The 23681-nt window shown below is 39.8% G+C and overlaps 1 protein-coding gene across 1 annotated transcript in view; it reads left to right on the forward strand.

Annotated features, from left to right (window-relative positions):
- The first annotated feature begins 951 nt into the window (after positions 1-951).
- The window catches only part of GYS2 (glycogen synthase 2), a 56766-nt gene continuing 34036 nt past the window's right edge, over positions 952-23681 (forward strand). Inside the window, exons 1-4 of the mRNA XM_019936565.3 lie at positions 952-1069; positions 11971-12152; positions 16473-16664; positions 19110-19292. Coding sequence (XP_019792124.1) covers positions 952-1069; positions 11971-12152; positions 16473-16664; positions 19110-19292 — 675 coding nt within the window. The remainder of the gene's footprint in view (positions 1070-11970; positions 12153-16472; positions 16665-19109; positions 19293-23681) is intronic.

The raw sequence follows: 23681 nt of genomic DNA on the forward strand, positions 1-23681 counted from the left end.
TATATTTATAGCATTTATTGACAGGCAGATCCTGGTCATATTTCAGAACTTAATGTCTTTTGCAATTTTCTTCCCATATTTAAACACTTTTACATCCATTGAATTATTTTTTATCAATTTGATAATATTTGAGGTAATTATACAAATATGACTAAAATTAATTTCTACAACCTCGTTAAAATGATGGTCTGATGATAATGGGTCAGTCAAAATTACATTCTTTGTATGTTATACTCAAAGACATCCTGGCATTTTCATAGGGAAATTTTTAAGAAAAGTAATTAAGGAAAGGGGAACCAAGATCGATGCCTCTCATCAAAATTAGATTTGTCAATGTAGAATAAAATAAGTAGAAATAATTTTTCTTAGTGATCTAGAAATGGGAATCAAGAGAAAAAATAATACTTACTTAGGAAATCTAAAGAGATTTAGAGCTTAGAAATACATCCCAGTCAATTCTACGTGTAACGTACAACGGTCTGCAAAATTTATAAGGGGAACTGCTACTCCTGGATCACATTGGAAGTGATGAAATAAGTACTGATGACTGTGTGAGTCTAGGAGTTTGGTCAAGAGGACAAGGGCTAAATGTCCGGACTCGCGTCATGATCGGCCTGTGAAGATTCCATTATCCCAGGGGGTGCTTACCTAAGCTCCAAACTGGAGGGTTTTACTTGTGATTGCTCTGGGTTGTTTGGGTAGATATTGATCAGAGATAGTGTCCTCACTGGACCGTCCCAGAAAGACTGTAAAAGGAGCCGAGAATTCTGCCTTCCATTGGAAATTCTCTGGGAAGGCCATGAGATTTCTTTCTGCTGGTTTATTCCTCTGAGAAGCTACCAAAGCCTGTGATCTACTAGCTCTGAACCTCTGAGTCCCCAACGTGCACCGCTCCTAGGATTACAGTTCATTGAAAGAGGGATTCAAAAGTGCCAGAGAACTGAAGGAAGAATGCTCCGAGGCCGATCCCTATCTGTGACATCCCTGGGTGGGCTTCCCCGGTGGGAAGCCGGACTCCCTGTGGAGGATTTACTGCTCTTTGAAGTCGCTTGGGAAGTGACCAATAAAGGTTGGTACTGCCCCTGAGGTGGTTATTTGACAGATTGCTGAAGAATGTAGATTAGGATTTCACAGAATGCTCTCTAGTAAGGATGAATTGCCAGTGAGTGAGGAAAGTATTCAAACCGAGTATGTTTAGATCATGTGTAACCTTGTCTATTTCGACAAGGTTGAAATGAAAGGCAATGAAACCTTAAACTGGTGTATGTGTGGAAGGAAGAGAAAATTGAAAATATTAGTCATGGCCAGAGAATGTGTATTTAAATTAAAATTTGAAATCCGTGTTATGACAAGACAGGAATATAGAGTTAATATTTACCTTTCTGGTCTTATGATTTTTCTCAGCAAAGAAAAGCACACTTTTGTACTTTATTTGAGGAAGAACTGTGCCTGATCAGGACCAATTAGAAACTTTAACCCCACACTCCGTTAGCGATTATATGAAATATTTAACAATATTTCTAATAATTCAAGATTAGCTTGGAATTAAAGTTTTAACTTAGAACCAGTTCAGAAGGCATAATATTGAGCTCCTATTAAGAAGAATGCATGTAATTTTTTCTTCAATACTATATAAACATAGAAATTATAAAATAAGAAAGGAAATCAAATTGCCAAATCTAAAACAATTTCCTAATAAGGTATAGTATCACTTACACTGGATTGGAGATGGCAAGGCAGAGAACTGTGACCTAAATGATTTTTATGATAAAGGTATCTGTAAAATTATTAAAAAACAGTTCCTCGTGGATTGATATTGTCTAGTTTAAAAGTGTCAAGACTATTACCACTAATACTGAAGGAATATTGGTAAAGAAAAAGGAACCGTTCTGAAGGTTGAGTTCTTCAAGGTCATGAAAAACCAGGCCAAAAGATTGATGGGTAAGGCAGTGATAACTTGTGGAATTTAAAGGATCTGAAATGATAACATGTGATGTGATCTATTACATGTTCATCTTTTTGAAATTTATTTTTTTGTTTTTTTTTTATGACATGTTTATTGCAGTAGTCTAAAGGATCTGAATAAACATGAATGTGATACATTACTTCTTCCTTTTAGCTAATCAGAGCCAGCAAAACCTCAAAATCAGAGAAATTGTATTTAGAATCTGATTTTTACCTTATGCTCAAAGCTCTCATGTGTATGCATTCATAAAATTCATAAAATCATAAACTAAAAATTAAAAATGAATTCTTCTTATTTAGAAATGCACGGAATGAATGTCAGAGAACAAATCACAGTCTTCCTCTTTGCAGTTTACTGAGGAAGAAGGGGACAGAAACCTTAATATGGAAGCATGAAGTATTATACCAATAGCTGTTCCTACTGTTCTTTTTCCAGTCCAAGGTTTTTAAATATGCCCAAAGCTCCTGGGAACAGAGCCATCTCTACTACATATAAATCCCAGACTGTGCCTTGAAATAGAGGTTGTTTTCTTCAGAGTAAGCAGGAACTCAAGGATATAGCTTATTGGTGGAAAAAACTGGTGGATACTCTTTTGCACCAAGAATCAGTTCAGAAGACCTCTGTGTGGGTTCTCCTGAGCAGAGCCCCTCTCCTTCCTTCTAGCAAACATTGCTGGGGCATTGTCTCCCGGTGCTGGGCACACACGGGTGAAACTGTCTATCCCACAGATCTTGTATCCTGACTACATGTATACAGCTCTCAGGGCCTAGAACAGTGCCTGGCGCATAGAAAATGCTCAATGGGTTTTTTCTTTTGCATGAAGGAATGAATACATTTATTTTTCAACCTCCAAGTTGCCTTCGATACTTATTTTCTTTCATTTCCCATGCAAGAGGAAGGGAATTTTCTTGTCAAGATGGGACCCACAGAGTGACTTACCCAAATTGATATCATTTCCAACATACCTTTAATATTTATCATGGTCATTTTTTTTTTTCGGTACGCGGGCCTCTCACTGTTGTGGCCTCTCCCGTTGCAGAGCACAGGCTCCGGACGTGCAGGCTCAGCGGCCATGGCTCACGGGCCCAGCCCCTCCGCGGCATGTGGGATCTTCCCAGACCGGGACACGAACCCGTGTCCCCTGCATCGGCAGGCGGACTCTCAACCACTGCACCACCAGGGAAGCCCCCATGGTCATATTTTTAAGAAATTTTTATATAAATGGACAATTATTGTGTCCATCCCTGACAAGACATTGACACTACAGTTTCTTTGAAAAACTTTACTTTGAACTTTTACTTCCCTGCAGTTCATGGCAGTGATAGGAAGCATCTCTGAGATCATGACTCCAACTCCCCCACTTCATAGATGAAAAGGATGCCTACAAGGTATTAAATGATCAAGCAAATGGCAGGGTTGGGACTAGCATTTAGGTCTCCTCCGGGTCCACTTCTCTTTTTTATTACCACACAAGCATTAAAAATTAAAATGTCCAGTTTCTAAGGAAGTGCCCTGTAGGTGAAAGGACACAGGACTTTAGTCAAAAAGGTCAGGGTTTTCTAAGACTTAGAAAAAAATCCCTTAAACTGTCTGAATATCAGTTTATTCATGATAAAATGAATGTAGTATGCTCCAGCCATCTTACAATGTTTTGTGGAAACAACAAAATGTATTCATATCCAAGAAGACAAAAGATTTCTTAGGGGAAAAAGATTCCTAACTGCCAGAATTTTGCCCATGAACAATGGAAATGTGTAAAATATAACAAACAGGAGAGTCATAGTTAAATTATTGGGTGTTAATTCTCAGACCTCAAAATAACCTTTTCTACTTGTTCACATTAACCTTGAAATTTATTGCTCTCATTCAGTAAAGATTCATCAAGTGTCTACTGGGTATCAGACACTGGAAAACAAGGGGCTTAGAATTTGACAATACAGAATTGATTCCCAATCTTCCAGAATTTATGAACTTGTAGGAAGATGGACACTGAACATGCAATTGTAGTCAAATGTAATGAGTGTAAGAGTGAGAACAAGGTGCTCTAGGACTATAAAGGCAGACCTCATTTTACTGTTTCGCTTTCTTGTACTTAGCCAATGTTGCATTTTTCTTACAAATTGAAGGTTTGTGGCACCCCTGCATCAAATTTCGTGTCTCTGTGTCACAGTCTAGTAATCCTCACAATATATCAAATTTTTCATTATTAATGTATTTGTTATGGTGATCAGTGATCTTTGATGTTACTACTGCAAAAAGATTACCACTCACTGAAGGCTCAGATGATGGGCAGTCTTTTTTAGTAATAAGGTATTTTTAAATTAAGGTATGTACATTATTTTTTTTAGACAAATGCTATTGCACGCTTAACAGATTGTGGTATAGTGTAAACATACCTTTTATAGGCACAGGGAAACCAAAAAATTCATGATTCTCTTTATTGCAACACTCTCTCTATTGAGCTGGCCTGGAGCACAGCCTACAATTACCTCTGAGGTCTGCCTGTAATTTATTGGGGATGGGGGAGATTTTTACCTAGTTGGAGGCTTGGGAAGAACCTTTGATGAAAAGACATTTGAGCTGACACCTGAAGGATGAATAGCTGTTGGGTAGAGATGAGGTAGTGATAAAGAGGGGACAGAGTTCTATGCGTGGGAACTGTACATGCCAAGGTGCAGAGGTGAGGAAGTGTACTCTGTTCAATGATCTGAGGGAAGCTCAGAGGCGGAAAAGGAGTGGAGCATGAGAGGAGACAAGAGACACCAGCAAGGGCTGGACTGTGGAGTGTATGGTGAGTTAAGAGCCTTAAGGAGTTACATTTCCAATCCATGAAGGATGGGAAGCCATTGAAGTTCTAGATAATGGAAAGTGTTAAGGAGTCAGATGTGGTTTTTTAAAAATTATTTTTAACTGAGTGAAAAATTATTTAAATTCTATAGTGCTTTACAGTTTGCAACTTTCACACACATGATTTCATATAATCCCATAATAACTTTTCCCCCCACCCCTACATTGCTCCTCCCCCCTTCCATCTCCCCACTGGTAACCACTCATTTGTTCTCTATGTCTTTGTGTCTGCTTCCTTTTGGTTTTATTCACTAATTTGTTGTATCTTTTAGATTCCACACATAAGCGATATCATACAGGATTTGTCTTTCTCTCTCTCACGAATTTCACTTAACATAATGCCTTCCAAGTCCATCCATGTTGCTGCAAATGGCACAATTTCATTCTTTTTTCATGGTTGAGTAGCATTCCATTGTATATATACACCACAAAAAGCACTATTACTCGTTGCGGGACAGGCTAGCAGGAAAGTAACTGTGCCATGGTCTAGGATGGAGAGTTTTGCCCCAATATTGGAGATAAGCTTTACTCTCAACTTCTTTGCTACAATCATTTCTTCTATACAAACTTGCCCAAATCACTGTAGATTGTGGACCAATGACCATGTGGAGGATATTTAGGGTCATTAAAAAGAGTTTAATGAATGTTGTCAAAAATAACGCATGCTAATCTAATAAATGTGAACACTTCTGAAATTTAGTCACCAAATGGATGCTTCCCTCTAAAAGTTGCCTAAAAACAATTTGTTTTAGCACCAAGCCAGTGTCAACTGAAAAAAAGATTGCACAACCTAAAAGTTGAGAACTGTGTTTTATTCAGCAGACTTTCTGAGGACTATAGCCTCTCAGTTCACTCTGAGGGAGTGTTCCAAAGAGGTAAGGCAAGAGCCAGGATGTATAGCAAGTTTTGCTAAAAAAAAAAAAAAAAAAAACAAAAACCTGAACATGTAGTCAGACATCAGAAAGTTACTGCTATGGGCTTCCCTGGTGGTGCAGTGGTTGAGAGTCCGCCTGCTGATGCAGGGGACATGGGTTTGTGTCCCAGTCCGGGAAGATCCCACTATGCCACGGAGTGGCTAGGCCCGTGAGCCATGGCCACTGAGCCTGCGTGTCTGGAGCCTCTGCTCAGCAACGGGAGAGGCCACAACAGTGAGAGGCCCACGTACTGCAAAAAAAAAAAAAAAAAAAAAAAAAGTTTACTGCTAATTACAAAGACAGACATCTCAAGTTAATGACTTTAAGTATTTTCTATGTTTGGAAAGATGCAAGAGACTGGGCTTGCAGAAATCATTGAAATCATTGATTTCAATGATTGAAATATTCCTTTGATATGCTTCTTAACTATCTAGGGCCAGTATCCTGTTTTTCTCCATCCTGAATTCCCCTCAGGGTATACCATCGGGGCAGGTGCGTGGCTGATGACTTCATGCACAAAACATCCTTTGTTTACTGAAATGGCAGGTGACATTCTTTGTCCACACCAGCTTATTGCCAGACATAATATTTCTCCCTGCTCCCTCCTCAAACTGGACACCATAGTTCTGGGTTACATGGTACAAAAGGCACATGGAATAATTCAGAAAACTACAGTCAAAAAGATGTGGTAGAAACTGATTATGATCAAGTCCACTACTGCAATCTGAGGCAGGAGTTCTAAAGGTGGAGACCTTGATGAAAGTGAATTTCCAGGAGTTTGCAAACCTTCCAAAATTGTATGTGAATATTGTGTGCTCATACGTGTACGTGCTTTGTCAGAGAAAAGGACTGAATGATTTCATCAGATTTCCAAAGACTCCTGTGATTGATGTGAGAACCACTGCTCTAAAGTTCCCTTAACCTTGGGTTCCCTTTTATTAACTCAGAATGTTTAGAGCCAAAATAAAAAAGCTATTTCCCCTAAGTGCTGTTTTCCAAATGGCCTTTCTCGAGAGCAGAGTAGAAAGGATTCCACCCTCCCCAAGACTTAAAGATGTGTGATACTGCTCACTTTCTCCCTCTGCCCCTCCCACCACCATTTTCAAAGATTCATCAGTATGTTGTTCAATAGAGTTACAGTCGGCCGTCCGTATCCACGGTTCCACATCTGCGGATTCAACCAACTCTGGATCAAAAATAGTTGAAATAAAACTCCAGAAAGCTCCAAAAAGCAAATCTTGAATTTACCACGTACCAGCAAACTAGTTACACTCCCGTTTACATTGTGTTAGGTGTTATAAGTAACCTAGAGATGATTTAAAGTATATAGGAGGATAGGCATAGGTTATATGCAAATACTGTGCCATTTTATATAAGGGACTTGAGCGTCCTTGGATTTTGGTATCCACAGTGGTGGTTGGGGAGTGGTGTCCCCAAAACCAACCTGCTGTGGGTACCAAGGGACAATTACACTTACAATCCTGCTATCTAAAACTTGTGGGCTCTGGAGTCAGACTGCCTGGATTGTAATCCCAACTCCATCATTACCTTTGTAATATTGGATCCATCTCATAGCCTCTCTGTGTCTCAGTTTCCCCATCTAAAAATAAAGATAATAATAGCATCTTCCTTAATAGTGTTGTGAAAACTAAAAGAAACACCAACTGTAAATCACTTAGAACTGTGCTTAGCATCTATTAACACTCTGTTACCTTATTGTTATCTCTTATAAAGTTTATTCATAAAATGGGGACATTCATTTTCACACTAGCTCTCACTTTGAGCAATTGCATGTTTCTATTTTTAAATGCAGAAGAAGAAAGAGAAAAAAAATACATGGATCAAAGTTACTACAATCATGGGCAACGCTGTAATTAGAGGTTGGGGTTTCTTTGCCTGGTGTGGATATGCAGTGGCCATGTCATGTCAAAAGCATCCTGAACCACACCACATGAAACACACAGTCTCTGTAAGAACCATGCTTATCACACACATACGTTCAAGATGAGTACTGGTCTCTCCACTTCCCTTTCATCCAGATTGCCATGACTAAGCCCTTCCTGTATAAAATATTCAGAGCTGCCGCTGTGGATGTAATCAGGGTGGGGCGTGCTTGTGGGCGTGTTCTTAGTGTATCATCTCCCACTGCCCAGGACTGCGGCTGCTTTGATTTGAACCACAGACCCAGCTGATTTCTAGGCACACGAACATTTGGTGGCCATCATCACCAGTAGCATTTAATCTCTTTCCTACCAAGACCTGCTGCCTCAGAGAATGATGTCTAACTGTGTAATGACTATGCCTGCTTCTGTAACTGTGTCTTGGGACAGGAGGGTCAGATTAGTAGCTATGCACACTGAAATCATAGACTTCTAAATTCTCTGACTTTCAACCATTTAAATATAGTGAAGAGTCTATATATATATATACTTACATTTATATATTATAACATATATCTCCTTTTTATGGCTGGTGCCCACCTTCCATACTGCCTTGGAATTCTGCTTTTAACAATATCAGCAGTGTTGCTAGATAAAAACTTGAGGTTTTAGCTACTTCATTGACATATATGCTATGATAGCTCATCTTTTCTTTCTGATGAAAGGCTTGATACTTTGCCCTCACACTACAGACAGCTTCCATGTTGTTTCAGGAAAGTATAGATCAATAAAAGACAAAGTACATGTTTGAAAGTGAAGGGTAAGTCCAAATTCAATGACCTACACTGTGGTAAAACAATAATTCATTAAAAAGTATGTGTTGGTGAACCTTTGGTTTGTACTCCAGATTTGAAAATAGGAATGACCCTATTTCTCAGCTATCATATTCATCTTTTTTTTTTTTTTTTTTGCGGTACGCGGGCCTCTTACTGTTGTGGCCTCTCCCGTTGCGGAGCACAGGCTCCGGACGCGCAGACCCAGCGGCCATGGCTCACGGGCCCAGCCGCTCCGCGGCATGTGGAATCCTCCTGGACTGGGGCATGAACCCATGTTCCCTGCATCAGCAGGCGGACTCTCAACCACTGCGCCACCAGGGAAGCCCTATCATATTCATCTTTAATGAGCATGCCGAGAGAGGAGTTTCGGGTATAAGGTGTTAAATAGAGTGAAAATTAAGGAAAGTCGTTGGCGTATAAATCTGGGAAGGACAGGGAGGGCCTGAAATGGAGCTTGAACCTGTGAAATAGCAGTAAGAGGACCTCCCCACAGAAAGACTGTACGGGGAGAAGCCTGGGAGGAGGGAAGTTTTATTTACAATCAAGCCTCAACCAATATGGGATGAAATTTTTTAAAATTTTATGTTTTTATTCCTGATAGACTGAAAGAACATAGCCATAGTATTTGTAAACACTCTAAGGCTAGTTGGGGACTGTTTATCTCAAGGTTGAAGTCCTCAAATGGGAAAAAGAAGCAGCAGATTAATTGTGTCTATCTTTGCATTTCAATTCTCAAATCTAACCATGTATTTTTTTTTGAAATAAAAAATTTCTCTTCTCCCTTACATCCTTTAGTAAATAAAAATATGTTTGCATTAACCCGAGTGTATTTTAATTTGCAACACATAATCTAACAAACAAGGATGTTCAAAGGTCCCTGGGCAAGGTACACAGTTGCAAATAAAAGAGAGTTTTCAAGACCTGAAACGTGAATAAGACATTTAATAAGTGTATGCCATCAGAACCCGATAACATAGTCCCCTGGATAATATAAACATGAAGGAAAATAGTCTACAAAGAGGAGGAATTATTTGGAGATTTTCAATTTTTATTGACAGTGGGCTTGAATAAAGCTTATATAAATATATATACCTTTAAATATGCTGCTAAGATGTGACTCCAAGACGTTAGAGAAAAGTTCTTCTTTTTAGTTGCTCTTGTGAACTATTTCTCTAATTTTTTTTTTCCTCAACAAGTGGTTTTGACGGTTCCTAAATTTTTCTGGAATTTGGGGAAATATTTAGGCATCCTTGAGGTTGGCATCAATTTATGTAGACTCAGATTCGTGGTTGAATGGTGAAGTGAATCCTGTCTGTTCTGGTGCAGTCTGAAAGGCTCTGCTTGCAGGTTTGCAGAGCCTCTTTCTGGTCCCACGCGGTCCTCATCTGAGGACACGCTGTCCCCACCTGAGCTGAGATTGATAGTGTCCTTATTATCAGATTCTGCTCAAGTGACAGTTTAAGTTTCTTTTAGGTATGGTCAAAAAGTTTTTTCTTAAAGATCAAGTTTCTAAGGACAATACATTTATGTAGGCTTATATGAAAATTACATGTAATATTTATATGTTGGGAGTTACATTAGCTCTTTTCTTTTATAAATTAATGAACCCGGTTGTATCATGTAATACTATTAACATTTGCCTTTTGTGTCTCACCTCTCAAAAGGCAATTTACCAACGTGTGTATTTTGAGTGATTCAGACTTTTAAAAAAATAGGCAAATGGCAATTCTACCTTTTGGCTCTCAGTTATGACTATCAGTAAGATTTATTATTAAAGGTCTACTTTATTGAAATAAGAAATTTAAGAGATGCAGTAGCTATCAAACCCTACATCCTGAAGAATTGAAATACCTTATGAAAAACCATGATGAAAAATAAGACTTTTTCTTCTTAATATACAAGTAACAAAATTGTCCTTGGAAGTGGGGTTGATGATTGGTGCCAGAATCTGTACTGGCTTGGGAATTTTATACAGGATTTCTTGAGTCGTTCCTTTGCCTGTGGTTCATGGACAAAGTATCGCTCAAGAAAGTGATTCACATTGTTTTCATATTCTCATAAGAGGTGATTGCTTTGAGCTGGCACGGGAAATATCCTGTCCAGTTTACTGAAGTTCTTTTTCCCCTCGGTCCTCTCTATTCCACCCACCTGTTTACTGAAACCCTCCTTTTGAATGCCTAGGACTCTCTGCTCCCAAAATAGAGCCTTGCCTCTGACTGTTCTCTCTGCCTAAAAATTTCTTCCCCATGATATCCACTTGCCTGATTTCCTTACCCTTTTAAGTACTCACTCCAAATATCACCTTTTCAATGAGGCCTAATTTTTTTTTTTTTTTTTTTTTTTTTTTTGCGGTACGCGGGCCTCTCACTGCTGCGGCCTCTCCCGCTGCGGAGCACAAGCTCCGGACGCGCAGGCCCAGCGGCCATGGCTCACGGGCCCAGCCGCTCCGCGGCACGTGGGATCCTCCCGGACCGGGGCACGAACCCGCGTCCCCTGCACCGGCAGGCGGACTCTCAACCACTGCGCCACCAGGGAAGCCCGAGGCCTAATTTTTAATACTGCTGCTCCAACCTGCCCTTCCTCCCCAAGTGATGTACTGTTTTAGCCCCCTTGAACAGGTGAGCTAATTGAGCCTTAGACAGGTTATGTGAGTTAACTAGTTCAATTAAAGTTGGTTACAATTTTTCACCACCATAATTCTTTAATAAATAACCTTATACACACATCTTCTTATTTTTCCCCCAGGACAGTTTTCCAGAGGTAAACATGCTGGGTATAACAGTCTGCATATTTTCCAAGAGTATACATATTTTTTGGCTTTGTGTTTTAATAGTGGTAGCAGCAATGCCAGAGAGGCAAAATGAAATACCATATGAAAACTTGTATTTGTTTCATTGGGTTTGACATGAGGATTGGGCCAAGCATCCCCCCCCCTCAAAATCCATCAGCTTCTCCTTGTCAAAAGGTACTTGCTTGGTCCCTAGAAGGGAAGAGGCTCTTTATCCTGGGAGACTTATAATTTGAGCAGTGGCTGTTACTTGGTCGTATTTTATCCCTTGGACCACGGTTGGAGAAGGGGTGAAATGTGATTACTGCTGCTGAGGGCATGTGTCATGACAATAGCTGTTTGTCTCACCTTTGACACTTCCATGTGGATAGAGGTTTAAGCCAAGTACTGCTTTATTCCAATTGTCTCTTCAGGTTTCCTTGAAATATTTGTACTTCTCTGCTGCTGCCAACCTGTTGCTTTCTGACAAGCACCCAGCATGAAATTGAACAAAATAGTAACTCTTTGATTATGTCCCTTAAAAATTTTCTTTTAGAAAGTTAAATAAACCCTTGCGTTTGATGGATCCCAAATGCTAACTTAAAAATGAGTACTAACCCAATATTATATATCAACTATACTTCAATAAAAAAATGTTGGCTTAAGTAATATAGAAAAAAATGAAGACTCGTGTCCATCCCTTCATCACTTAAAATGAACTACTAACCTGAATGATAATGGGACCTTTTCTTTTTAACAGTTGGTGGCATCTATACTGTGATTCAGACAAAGGCCAAAACAACAGCAGATGAATGGGGAGACAATTACTTTCTGCTTGGTCCATATTTTGAGCATAATATGAAGACTCAGGTGGAACAATGTGAACCTGTAAATGATGCTGTGAGAAGAGCAGTGGACGTGATGAACAAACATGGCTGCCAGGTAAAGGATACTGTCTGACACTTCATTAAGCAAGCCTTAGTAAACTGTTGTGGGAAAACACCACAATGTACACAAACTCACAAGAAAAGGCCACTCATCTTCTTAGGGGAAAGGAGTTGGTTTAGAAAAAGATGATGAACTTGATTTTAAATAGGTTACATTTGAGGTACTTTGTGAAAACCATAATATATCCATCTAGAAGTATACTAGGTTTGGAACTCAGCAGAGACTATAGAATAGAGATGTTTGGGGAAAAGTGATTTGTGTCTAAATTGTAGTTGACAATATGGGTATTGATAGCATTATTCAGTGGAAGATTATAGACTAAGAGCAAAGGTTTTGAGCCAAATCTTGGGCAATGTGAACATGTTAGAATATCTACACAAAAAGAAGTCAGAGACTGCAAAAGTAGAAGTTCAGCTGGTGATTAGAACCAAGGATGTCTAAGTGCTAATCCTCAGAACCTGTGAATAAGTTACCTTATAAAGCAGAAGAACTTTGTAGTTGTGACTATGTTAAGGTTCTTGAGATGGGAAGATTATCCTGGATTATCTGGGTGGGTCCAATGTAATTACAAGGGTCCTTATAAGAAGGAGGCAGTAGGGCTTCCCTGGTGGCGCAGTGGTTGAGAGTCTGCCTGCTGATGCAGGGCACACGGGTTCGTGCCCCGGTCCAGGAAGATCCCACATGCCGCGGAGCAGCTGGGCCCGTGAGCCATGGCCACTGAGCCTGCATGTCCGGAGCCTGTGCTCCGCAACGGGAGAGGCCACAACAGTGAGAGGCCTGCGTACCGAAAAAAAAAAAAAAAAGGAGGCAGTAGAATTAGAATCAGAGATGAGATATGACAATGGAAGCAGAAATTGGAGTGATGAGAGCTTTGAGATGGAGGAAGGAAGGGGCCACAAGCCAAGGAATGCAGGTGGCCTCTAGAAGCTGGGAAAGGCTAAAGAACAGATTCTCCCCTAGGGACTGCAAGTGGAATGCAACTCTGCTGACATGTCGGTTTTAACCCATAAGACCCATTTCAGAGGATTTGCTCCCAAATCTTACAGATAACAGATTTGCATTGTTTTAAACTACTAGGAAGGCAGTAATTTGCTGCCATCACAACAGGAATAGAGATGTCAAGACAAGGAAGGAAAGAGTTTCAAGTATAGAGGAGGGACTGAATCAACAAAGGATTGAACCAGGGTCAGCTTGGTTTAGCAATATTCAGGCCATTTGTGGTCAGCCTGCTAACTACAGCTTCAGGGGAAAAAGGAGGGTTAAATCAGATTGCAGTAGCTTGAGGAATGAATGAGTGGTGAGATGAAGGATACAGAAGTGTGGCTATGAGATTTTTCTGTGAAGAGGAAAGATAATTAAGTTGTTTCAGAGTGACATGGTTTTGAGAGTTGGTATTTTCTTAAATATGAGTGAGCACATTTATATGACAAAAGGAAATATCTAGGGGGAGCAGAGAGAAGCTGAAAGTTCAGAAGGAATGGATGATTGAAGAGACTAAGATCACTGAGGACAGGAGAAGGAACGAGATCCAAATCACTACTAAAAGGATCGTTCTTCACTCCTCACTCAAACCGGAAACAAAGGATGAATGCAAACAGAGATAAGCTGATGAAGAATTCAGGATGGTCTCACTCAGTGTTTCTGATGATCTTAAGAGCTAAAGGTCGTCTTCTGAGAGTCAGGAGGCAAGTGTTAAAATAAGAGAATATGACAAAAAACGTTCAGAAAGTGTTCAAGGAATAGGGAAAAGAATTTCTAGACATTTTTAAGGTACAGTCGTGACTTTTTTGTTGTTGTTTTTTTGCGGTACGCGGGCCTCTCACCGCTGTGGCCTCTCCCGTTGCGGAGCACAGGCTCCGGACGCGCAGGCTCAGCGGCCACGGCTCACGGGCCCAGCCTCTCCTCAGCATGTGGGATCCTCCCGGACCGGGGCAAGCATCCGCATCCCCCGCATCGGCAGGCGGACTCTCAACCACGGCGCCACCAGGGAAGCCCAGTCGTGACGTTTTAATGGCACAAATATACACGACTGTGACTTTCTCCAGCAGCTAGAGTGGAAGTGAAGGAAGTAAATAGTTGGAGATTTGGTGTCGTTTAATTCCAGCATTTGTGCAGCGGGGCCAGGTGGCACAAGTCTTAGCGGTAACTGTATGATTGACTGAATTAATTGTTGTGTTGATGAATTGTTAGGTCTGAAATGGATAGGAAAGGAAGGATGAAAGGAAAAAGATGGGGATGATGCAGGAGAAAATGGGAGGTTCCAGAAACTGGAGGTCTTGAAGGGAGGCATACACTGGGAGAAATATAGTGAGAGAAGTGGAAGTATGGTAGTTGTGGTCAAGGGATACAAAGCTAAGGTTGAACATTTCAGAGGAGGAACAGTTTGGAGTTTGACAAGGGTAAGATTGCCATGAAGTTCTTTGAAGTCAGTAACGTCCAATAGCTATGATGTAAGTGTGTAGGATATAATCCTGGATTTTAAAGTTGCCCAGAATAAGGTAGAAAAGTAACCAAGAGATTTGTCGGACAAGGAAAGTAACATATTTGCATAAGGAAAATTTCACAGGTGTCTTTATATACGAATAAAGAATAAGGTTTTAAAAGTTTCAGTGTAATTTAAAAACTCCTAACTTTCCTTCCTACTCACCCCAGGAATATAGTTTCTGGGGGTGAAAAAATGAGAAGTTCTTACTGAGATGTCCATGTGAGTGGTGATGTCTAGGAGATATATACAAGGTTTAAGGTGCAGAATATTTAGTTTAAAAGGGAACTTGAGGTCCCAGAGGGCACCATGGAAGCATATCACCGTGAGAGTAACATGGAGAATTAGGAGAGTAGGGAAGGTTGCATGTTGTGCTGTTGGGATGAAATGAGTGAGATGTTAGAAGGGGTTCGCATTTGAAGCACTTGCGATAAAAGAGGGAGGTGAAAACCATGGTGGAACTGACTGGTCTCAAGATTCTAAATGGATTTCTGATGTAAGGATGTTTCCATGTCAGGGCTGAGAATGCACTGCACGTCAAGACAAGCTAGCTTACGTTCTCTGTTCAGCACTTCACTGTGTCTTAGCTCACTGTATCATATGTCACATATTAGGCAGCCAGTAGCTACTTGTTAACTGAATACATAAAGCAATGAGTGTCCCAAAGAGAAAACGATTGAAAGGTTGTTTGGGGCTCAGGAAAACTCAATCTGAAAGAGCAATAAATACTGAATTACAGTGGAAGCGACTGACACATAATGAGGGTCTTTCAATGTTGACTGAGGCATGGCTGGGAAAGAGACATCACCATACATTCCTGAGTCCCAGGCAAGGGAATGATGATCAAACGGGCTTTCATGTTCTGTAAAATTCAGCCTTGGGTGGAGTCATAACATCAATGTAAGCAGTGTAGACACATTCAGTTTACTAGAGAGGTCTGGATACCCAAAGAGAGAAGCTCTTAGCTTCTGCCAACTTCAAGAAGGGTTTGAAGTGATTTATGGTATTGCCTTGCATGTAATCTGAGAATAAACATAAAACAAAGAGCATGAGTAAATTACTATAGAAAAATAGAGACCAAAGGGGAAGTTAAAACTTGGATATACAAGTGACTAAATAATTACAATTGGAAAAAATTTGAAATAGCTACTGCATTAAAACATGCACAAGGTAAAACATTTAGGAATAAAAGAATCAATTTGATGAAGGTAATAGAATTAGACCTTGAGCTGCTAGATTAAAGAGAAAATGCATCTTGGGCAATACATTTAGTTACAACCTCTGACAGCAACCACATTGGGAAACACTTGGTGTCACATTTTCCTTGATAGGAGGAATAAGGGAAATTATACACATTTGTCTAGAGAAACAACTTTTTTTCTGGCAGGAAATGTTGTAAGTCCTGTTGCATAAAGGAAAATAAGTGACACGGTAGACATATCCAACTCCAGGTTGTTAAAGACAGAGCAGTTCACCTTATGACTCTATCATAAAAACGTAGACCATAATATTAAATCCTAAAACCATGGGCTCAAGGTCACAGGAGGATAATGAAGGACAGAAGAACAGAGATGACATGAGCTAAATACTTCATTTTAAAATAACCAAATTTAATGAAGTGCAGGAACTTGGAGATTCTAGATGAATGGATGCTGGCCCATTCCCTCTTCGGGCTCAAACATCAGATGCTCTGTTATCACTATGGTTTCCTATACGGCTTGTGTAATCTGCTTTTGAGTTCTAAATACAGTTTATAGCTTCTAAACCCAAATGCATTGTTCTCCCTTGCGTTGCCTAGTATTACTCCATGGCTGTGTGTTCTTTCATGGCAGGTGCACTTTGGAAGGTGGCTGATAGAAGGGAGTCCTTACGTGGTGCTCTTTGACATAAGCTATTCGGCTCGGAACCTGGACGCGTGGAAAGGTGACCTCTGGGAAGCATGCAATGTTGGTATCCCTTATCACGACCAGGAAGCCAACGATATGCTGATATTTGGATCGCTAACTGCCTGGTTCTTGAAAGAGGTACTGTTTACTGTAGAGTCGTACAACAGAGGAGAAGCCCAGTTGCTCTCCACGGCCAGCAACGATCCTCTAAACTTTAAGCCAATTTTGAGATGATGCCATTATTAATTGTCCTAAAACATTTCAAAGGAATCTGAGAAAACATTCAGCCTTCCCGTAACTAAATACCAGCTGTTGGAACAGGGTGATGATAATGCTTATTTGTATTTACCTCATGTCAGGTTCAACTAGAATGATGTGGATAAAACACCCAATTATATTCCCTGTTACCTAGATAATATTCAACATATATGCAAGAAAAAACAGTATACATCATGCACTATGTACTTGATTTCTAGCGTCATGGGAGTAGAAAATGGCCTGAAATCTTTGATTTTGTTTATGTGTGAGTGCTTGTGCGACTTCAGTGGCTCTTAGATCTTTTAATCATTTGCTAAAGGCTGAAGTGGTCTCAGAAGTTGCTAAGGAGTCTACAGCAGTGAAATAGTCCATAGATGTAAAAAAAAAACCCAAAAGCGTTGGAAATCAGTCCTTGTTGAATGAGCCAAGGCTGTACTCAATTCCTGAAAGCATGGCAGTAGGATTTCTTCCTCTTCCTTTCATTACCTCAAGATGATTATGCCTCACTTAAAAATCGGAGAATGAAGAGCATCCCTAGAAAAGTGGGACTGTGGTCCAAGGACAAATCACAGAACTCTATGTTGGAAGTGTGTCCCCCTGACCAGTATAACTTCTTTCTGATGAATTAACTCCAACAGCCATAAAGGGCTGCTTTGCGGTGAAGGGGAAGTGAAGGGGTGGTCCTATTGCTTTGTCTTGGTGACACCGTAGGAGAAGAGTGAGGCTGCTGACAGGATCTGGCCTAATGACAGATAGATGCAGGCTTAGCATCAGTTGCTGAAACCAACTCTTCCTCTGCCAACTGCCCCAGGGCTGAGGCCAGCCTCCACGAGCACCCACACATGCCACACATGCGTGCATGTCAAGCCTTCCAGGTGATTCTGATGTACCCTAGGTATGAGAACCGCTGTCTTAGGTTAACTCTCCAGACTTCCCAATTCTCTGGGCAGGCTCCTTGAACACAGGTGTTTTTCATTATCGATGCTACTCCCCCACTAGGGAAACAGTCATTAAGGGGAGTGGAATGTAAATATTAATTTTTTGTAAGGGTGAAACAAAGTAACATTTTCTATTGAAGTGCAGTTGATTTAAATATTGTGTTAGTTTTAGGTGTACAGCGAAGTGATTCAGTTATATATATATATATATATTTTCCATTATAGGTTATTATAAGATGCTAGTATAGTTCCCTGTGCTACACAGTAAATCCTTATTGTTTATCTATTTTATATATGGTGGTGTGTATCTGTTAATTCCATATTCCTAATTTATCCCTCCTTCCAACCCTTTGGTAACCATAACTTTGTTTTCTATGTCTGTGAGTCTGTTTCTGTTTTGGAAATAAATTCATTTGTATTATTTTCCATATTCCACCTATAAGTGATATCATATAATATTTGTCTTTCTCTCTTTGACTTACTTCACTTAGTATGATATTCTCTAGGTCAATCCATGTTGCTGCAAATGGAAATATTTCATTCTTTTTTATAGCTGAGTATTATTCCATTGTATATGTATACCACATCTTCTTTATCCATTCCTCTGTCGATGGACGTTTAGGTTGCTTCCATTCCTTGGCTACTGTAAATAGTGCTGCAATGAACATTGGGGTGCGTGTATCTTTTCGAATTATGGTTTTCTCTGGATATATGCCCAGGAGTGGGATTGCTGGATCATATGGTAGCTATATTTTTAGTGAAACAAAGTAACTTTTAGGTTAAGAAACTGGTGCCCTGACTAGTGTTAGAATGAGACCTGGAATTAGACCTGGGTCCTCAGCGTGTTATTAAATTTCTATTTGATTCTAAGCAAGTTATTAATCTCTTTCCCTAGTTCCAAATTCTTAAAATAATAGTATATCATTTAAAATGTTTTTGGCTTCAAGGAACAGAAAGTCCAAATGAGACTGACTTAAAACATGAAGTCATTTATTGTTTATTAAATAGACGCTTGTAAGTGGGTGGTCCCAACTAATTCAGCAGCTCAGTGAACCTTCAAGGATAATATTGCTATTATCCATTCATCCATTTAATGAATAGTTATTGAGTGCCTACTGTGCATTTATTCAGGAGTCCCCTCTGTGGATACAAAAATAAATTTGATCCATATTGAAAGAGAGGATTATGCCATAAACATATATGGGCTTTATGAACATGCAGCTAAATTCTATAAAACCGTTATATTTGCTAAATCTGCCTGCTTTGTCTTTAGATCCCTTTAAATTATGCTAAAATTTACAGGCATGATAACGTTCCTTATGCTGTGGGCCACGAGCAAGATCCAACTACACCACCAACTTTTCTAAAAGCTTCTTTTCCGGTGTAGGTGACAGATCATGCCGATGGGAAACACGTCATTGTCCAATTCCATGAATGGCAGGCTGGGACTGGACTGATTCTTTCTCGAGCTCGGAAACTTCCGATTGCTACAGTCTTTACCACTCACGCCACACTGCTTGGGAGGTATCTCTGTGCAGCAAACATCGATTTCTACAACCACCTCGATAAGGTAATTAGTCCTTCCACCTTCCCCCCTCATCACCTTTCTTTCTGATCCTTGAAGCTGAAGGATGGGAAATATTGACCTTCGTCTTTCATCTGTCATCCAGATGGCAGAAATGCCCTTTCAACCAATCAGTATTCATGACAAAGCCTCCCCTGAGTGACTGAGAGCTCATATAGTTTAACTTTGTTCAGAGTGCAGTAGAGTGTAGCAGGGAGGGGCCAGATGACTGTCCACTTTGGAGCAATAGACCCAAGGTCCAAAGGCATCTGGTGGGAGTCAGACACTGAGGATGTGAGGTCGGGCTGCTGTCTACTCTGAAGCTTGGGAAATGCTGTGAGGACTCTGGATCCACACACAGATCTGAGTGGCAGGTGCATGGCAGGGAATCTAGCCATCAACTTGTTCTATGAGCCTTACTTCCTCCATCCTTCAAGTGAGCAAAGGTCAGATTTCTGCTGTGACTCTGCAGTGAGTTATAGGTGGAGCTTTGTGGGGGTCTAGTAAAACAGAGTTATCAAAGACAGGGATGTGGGGCTTCCCTGGTGGCACCATGGTTAAGAATCCACCTGCCAATGCAGGGGACACGGGTTCGCGCCCTGGTCCGGGAAAATCCCACAGGCCGCGGAGCAACTAAGCCCGTGCACCACAACTACTGAGCCTGCGCTCTAGAGCCCGCGAGCCACAACTGCTGAGCCTGCGTGCTACAACTACTGAAGCCCGCTGGCCTAGAGCCCGTGCTCCGCAACAAGAGAAGCCACCGCAATGAGAAGCCCGCACACCGCAACGAAGAGTAGCCCCCGCTTGCCGCAACTAGAGAAAGCCCGTGCGCAGCAACGAAGACCCAGCACAGCCAAAAATAAATTAATTAAAAAAAAATTTCTTAAATGAAAATAAAAGAATAAATGAAACAAAATAAATTCGGAGAGTATTAAGATGAAATTAGTACAAGATAATGAAAAAAAGATGAATGAAAAGATCTACGAGTAAGAAATACATCTCTGAAGAAAAGAAAAAACAGGGATGTGGATCCTTGGTGACTAAACAGTTGGGTTTGCCTATCTTAGAAGACTGCCTTATGCTATGACCCAAAGTCATTCAGTTTTGACTTCTTCTATTTTCCATCAGTTCAATCAGATTAATAAAAGTATGTTTCTCACATCATCCTGTCAGTAATAGTGATCAAGCATTTGAGTAACATAAAGCCAGGAGTTTTGCAGATTTGGTATCTATGTTGCCAATTAAGTCAATTTAGTATTTTAGGGTTCTGTTCCACTATCAGGAACATTAGGAAGTTGGAAAGTTGATTTCTAAAGACTCCCCCAGTTTAAAAAATCTCTAGAATTCTATGAAACAGAATGCATGCTTGTGTGAGTGTGTGTATGTTTGTGTGTGTTTGTAACATATGAATAATACTACTCAGGTAATGAGGGCAGAAAATTATACTATCATCTCAGAGACATTTTGAGCACAGGAAAGTTCTTTCAGACAAACTTTAACATTTGCAAAGCAATGAATGGTCCTAAGGAGAGCTTGCCTATAAAAAGGTCAGCTAAACCTGAAGGTCAATTTGTAAACATTAGATGTATATTTAAAATAAAGTCACCAAGGAATTCAAAAAGTCAGGAGATCAGGGAGATTTCCTAATGGTAGACTAATGAGGGCAAACCAGCGATCTGTGATAAACTCAACCACCATATTTCCTGGAGAAGAGCGGACTTTGATTTTTGTGAAAGAGAAAATATTACAGAGGCATATCAAATATTTCACAGCAGAATACTTAAGAGCATTGGATAAACAATTACTGAAAACAACTAATAATATTCATCAGATTTTATTAATCGTTTTTAAGGAACAAAACTATTATAATATATAGTTATATATTATACTGTATCTGTTCAGTAAAAGGTCAGTGTTTATATCACACTGTTTTCAAATATGAGTATATATCTCCCTAGCTTAACCCCCTCACTTGTTGAAATATGGAAGCTTAGCCAGACCCTAGCCCATCTCTCTAGTAAAAAGTCCTGCTCAGCAGAGTGACTAGTAAATCAATAACAAGTAATTAAGAACTAGGTTTTAAGTTAAAAACTCATAATCATTATTCACAGGAAAGGCCCCCATATCAATTTCTACAGCAGACCTTCCAATGCTCACAGTAGGTTTAGAAATTCAGTGAAACAGCAAAACACCAAATTATATATATGAAAAGTTTTTAAAAGTTCAACATAAGAAATGAGTCATAAATTAGTCTTTGGTACAGGATCCAGTCAGTTTCAGTGAGCTCTGACTCAGGCAAGTAGACGTCGGGGGAAAATGAGAACAAGGATAAAAGCATTTAACTTTGATAAAAGCAGAAAGATTAGAACTATTTTACTCAAAGACATTAACTGAAAACATTTCTGGTTAATAGCCGATTCATAAGGACCTTGATGTTTGTTTATGTTTTGGCTTAAATGTATTAGTTAAAATAGCATTGCAACTATTTTCAGCCAGCCTATGAATTTTCTGAGACTCTCCATGAAAGATGTTTCATTCTTATCGGTCCTGCCATTGGTCAATCGTCTCCTCAATGATAATGACTAGATACCTAATGCTTTAAATAAAAAGGGGATGGGCATTAGTTTTCTTATGTTTAGGCCTCTCTTTTCTTGATAGCAATGGGATTTCCTAGATGGGAAAGTGAGGACAGGGCTGTTTGGGATTAGAAAATGGTGAAGAAAGCCATAGAGAATTGTTTGGTGGATTTTAACTCTTTCCTCTAACCAAGTGTTGAGCTGGTCAAGTTCAATTATAGGGAATCGCAAGGCCTCTGCTATCCTCTCCCTGTATTTTTGCATACTTGGTTTCCTCATTTAGGAATCCTATCTTCTCACCTCTAAATAGTATTCAAATGTTAAGTGCTACCCCTATGTGAAATCTTACTATTCTCTACAATAACAACAACACTACTACTAAATAATAACAATAGCTGAAATTATCAAGCCCTTTCCATATGCCAGACACCTTTCTAAACATTTGATATGTGTTAACTCATTTAATTTCCCCCAAACTTAATGAAATAGGAAACATTTCATTCCAGAGTTATTTTTCTCAAACACAGACTATGTCTTTACCATACCTCTAGCTGAGCCCTTTCAGTGCTTGCCATTGTATTCAGGACAAAGGCTGAATTTCTAGCCTTGTCTTCAGGGACTTCTGGGATCTGGTCCTATTACCAGGATGTTTCTCTATTACGTGTCCTACATTCTACACCCAATGCTATAGTCACATCAGATGTCTTGCTATTTTCTGCACATACAGTTTGACTTTATATATTTGTTCTTTGGGGCAACTAAATTTCTCAGTCCAAAATAACCTTTCCCCAAATTAAACTTTCATGCCTCAGTCCAAATGTCATTTTATTTATCTAATCAACTTAGAAATACAAAGATTAATAAGTCATGTTCCTTGCCCTTGAAAACCGTACATTCTAGAGGTGATATTGACAATATGAACAATTGCATAAATATGACATACTTCTCTCTCTCCTCAGCCAGGATGAATCAGACCCTCTCTGATCCTGCACTTTACTCAGACACTTACTCATTTCTGCCCAACTTTTACCTGCTTTCTCATTCATAAGCTCTTTGAAAGCAACAAAAGTATGTAAATTACTAAACAAATGTAGGCTGAATGAGAGATTTGGTTGAATGAGACCAGCCATACAGAGCTGATCTAAGCATGCCATATAGAGCCTTGATTCAGACATTTTCAGAGAGATGGTTGCAAATATTACAGTCAAGAAAGAATGCTCTAGGTATGTCCCTGTTGCAATCTCTAGAATCATGTAATGAGACTCTTTTAGTACGTTCCTCTACATGGTGCAGTCGTTATTGGGATTGCCATGTTGATTGAGCTGGAATCTACTTGATATAAAAGCAGGCAGGAGCCCAGGTGTGGAGCCAAACTGATTTGGGATAAATTTAGGGCTCTGCTAAGATACTTACTAGGAATGTGACCTTGGGCCAGTTTCTTAACCCCTAAAAGTTTCAATTTCCCCCTACGTAAGATGAAGACAAAAAATGTGTCTCTGGTTTATGAGGATTAAATATGATATCGCTCTTAGAAGGGTCTGATACATAGACTTCAGCTTCTAATAATCTTTATTGCAAAAAGCACCCCACTAATACAATGCCAGAAACTTTATATACTTTTTTGTCTTAAACACTGCTAGTTTCATATGCAGCTATAGAGACATAACATTCAGTAACTAAGCAAAATGGCAAAAGCCCGCAACGGTTGCTAACTGTGTTAAGTAACTGTTGGGAGTTTGGCTTTTTTTTTTAAAGTTAAGATGCCCAGAATAATGGATGATTACACAATCTAACACACCATCTAATTAAAGTAACTGTA

Source organism: Tursiops truncatus, chromosome 11 (assembly GCF_011762595.2).
Source record: "Tursiops truncatus isolate mTurTru1 chromosome 11, mTurTru1.mat.Y, whole genome shotgun sequence".
In the NCBI taxonomy this organism is placed as follows: domain Eukaryota; kingdom Metazoa; phylum Chordata; class Mammalia; order Artiodactyla; family Delphinidae; genus Tursiops; species Tursiops truncatus.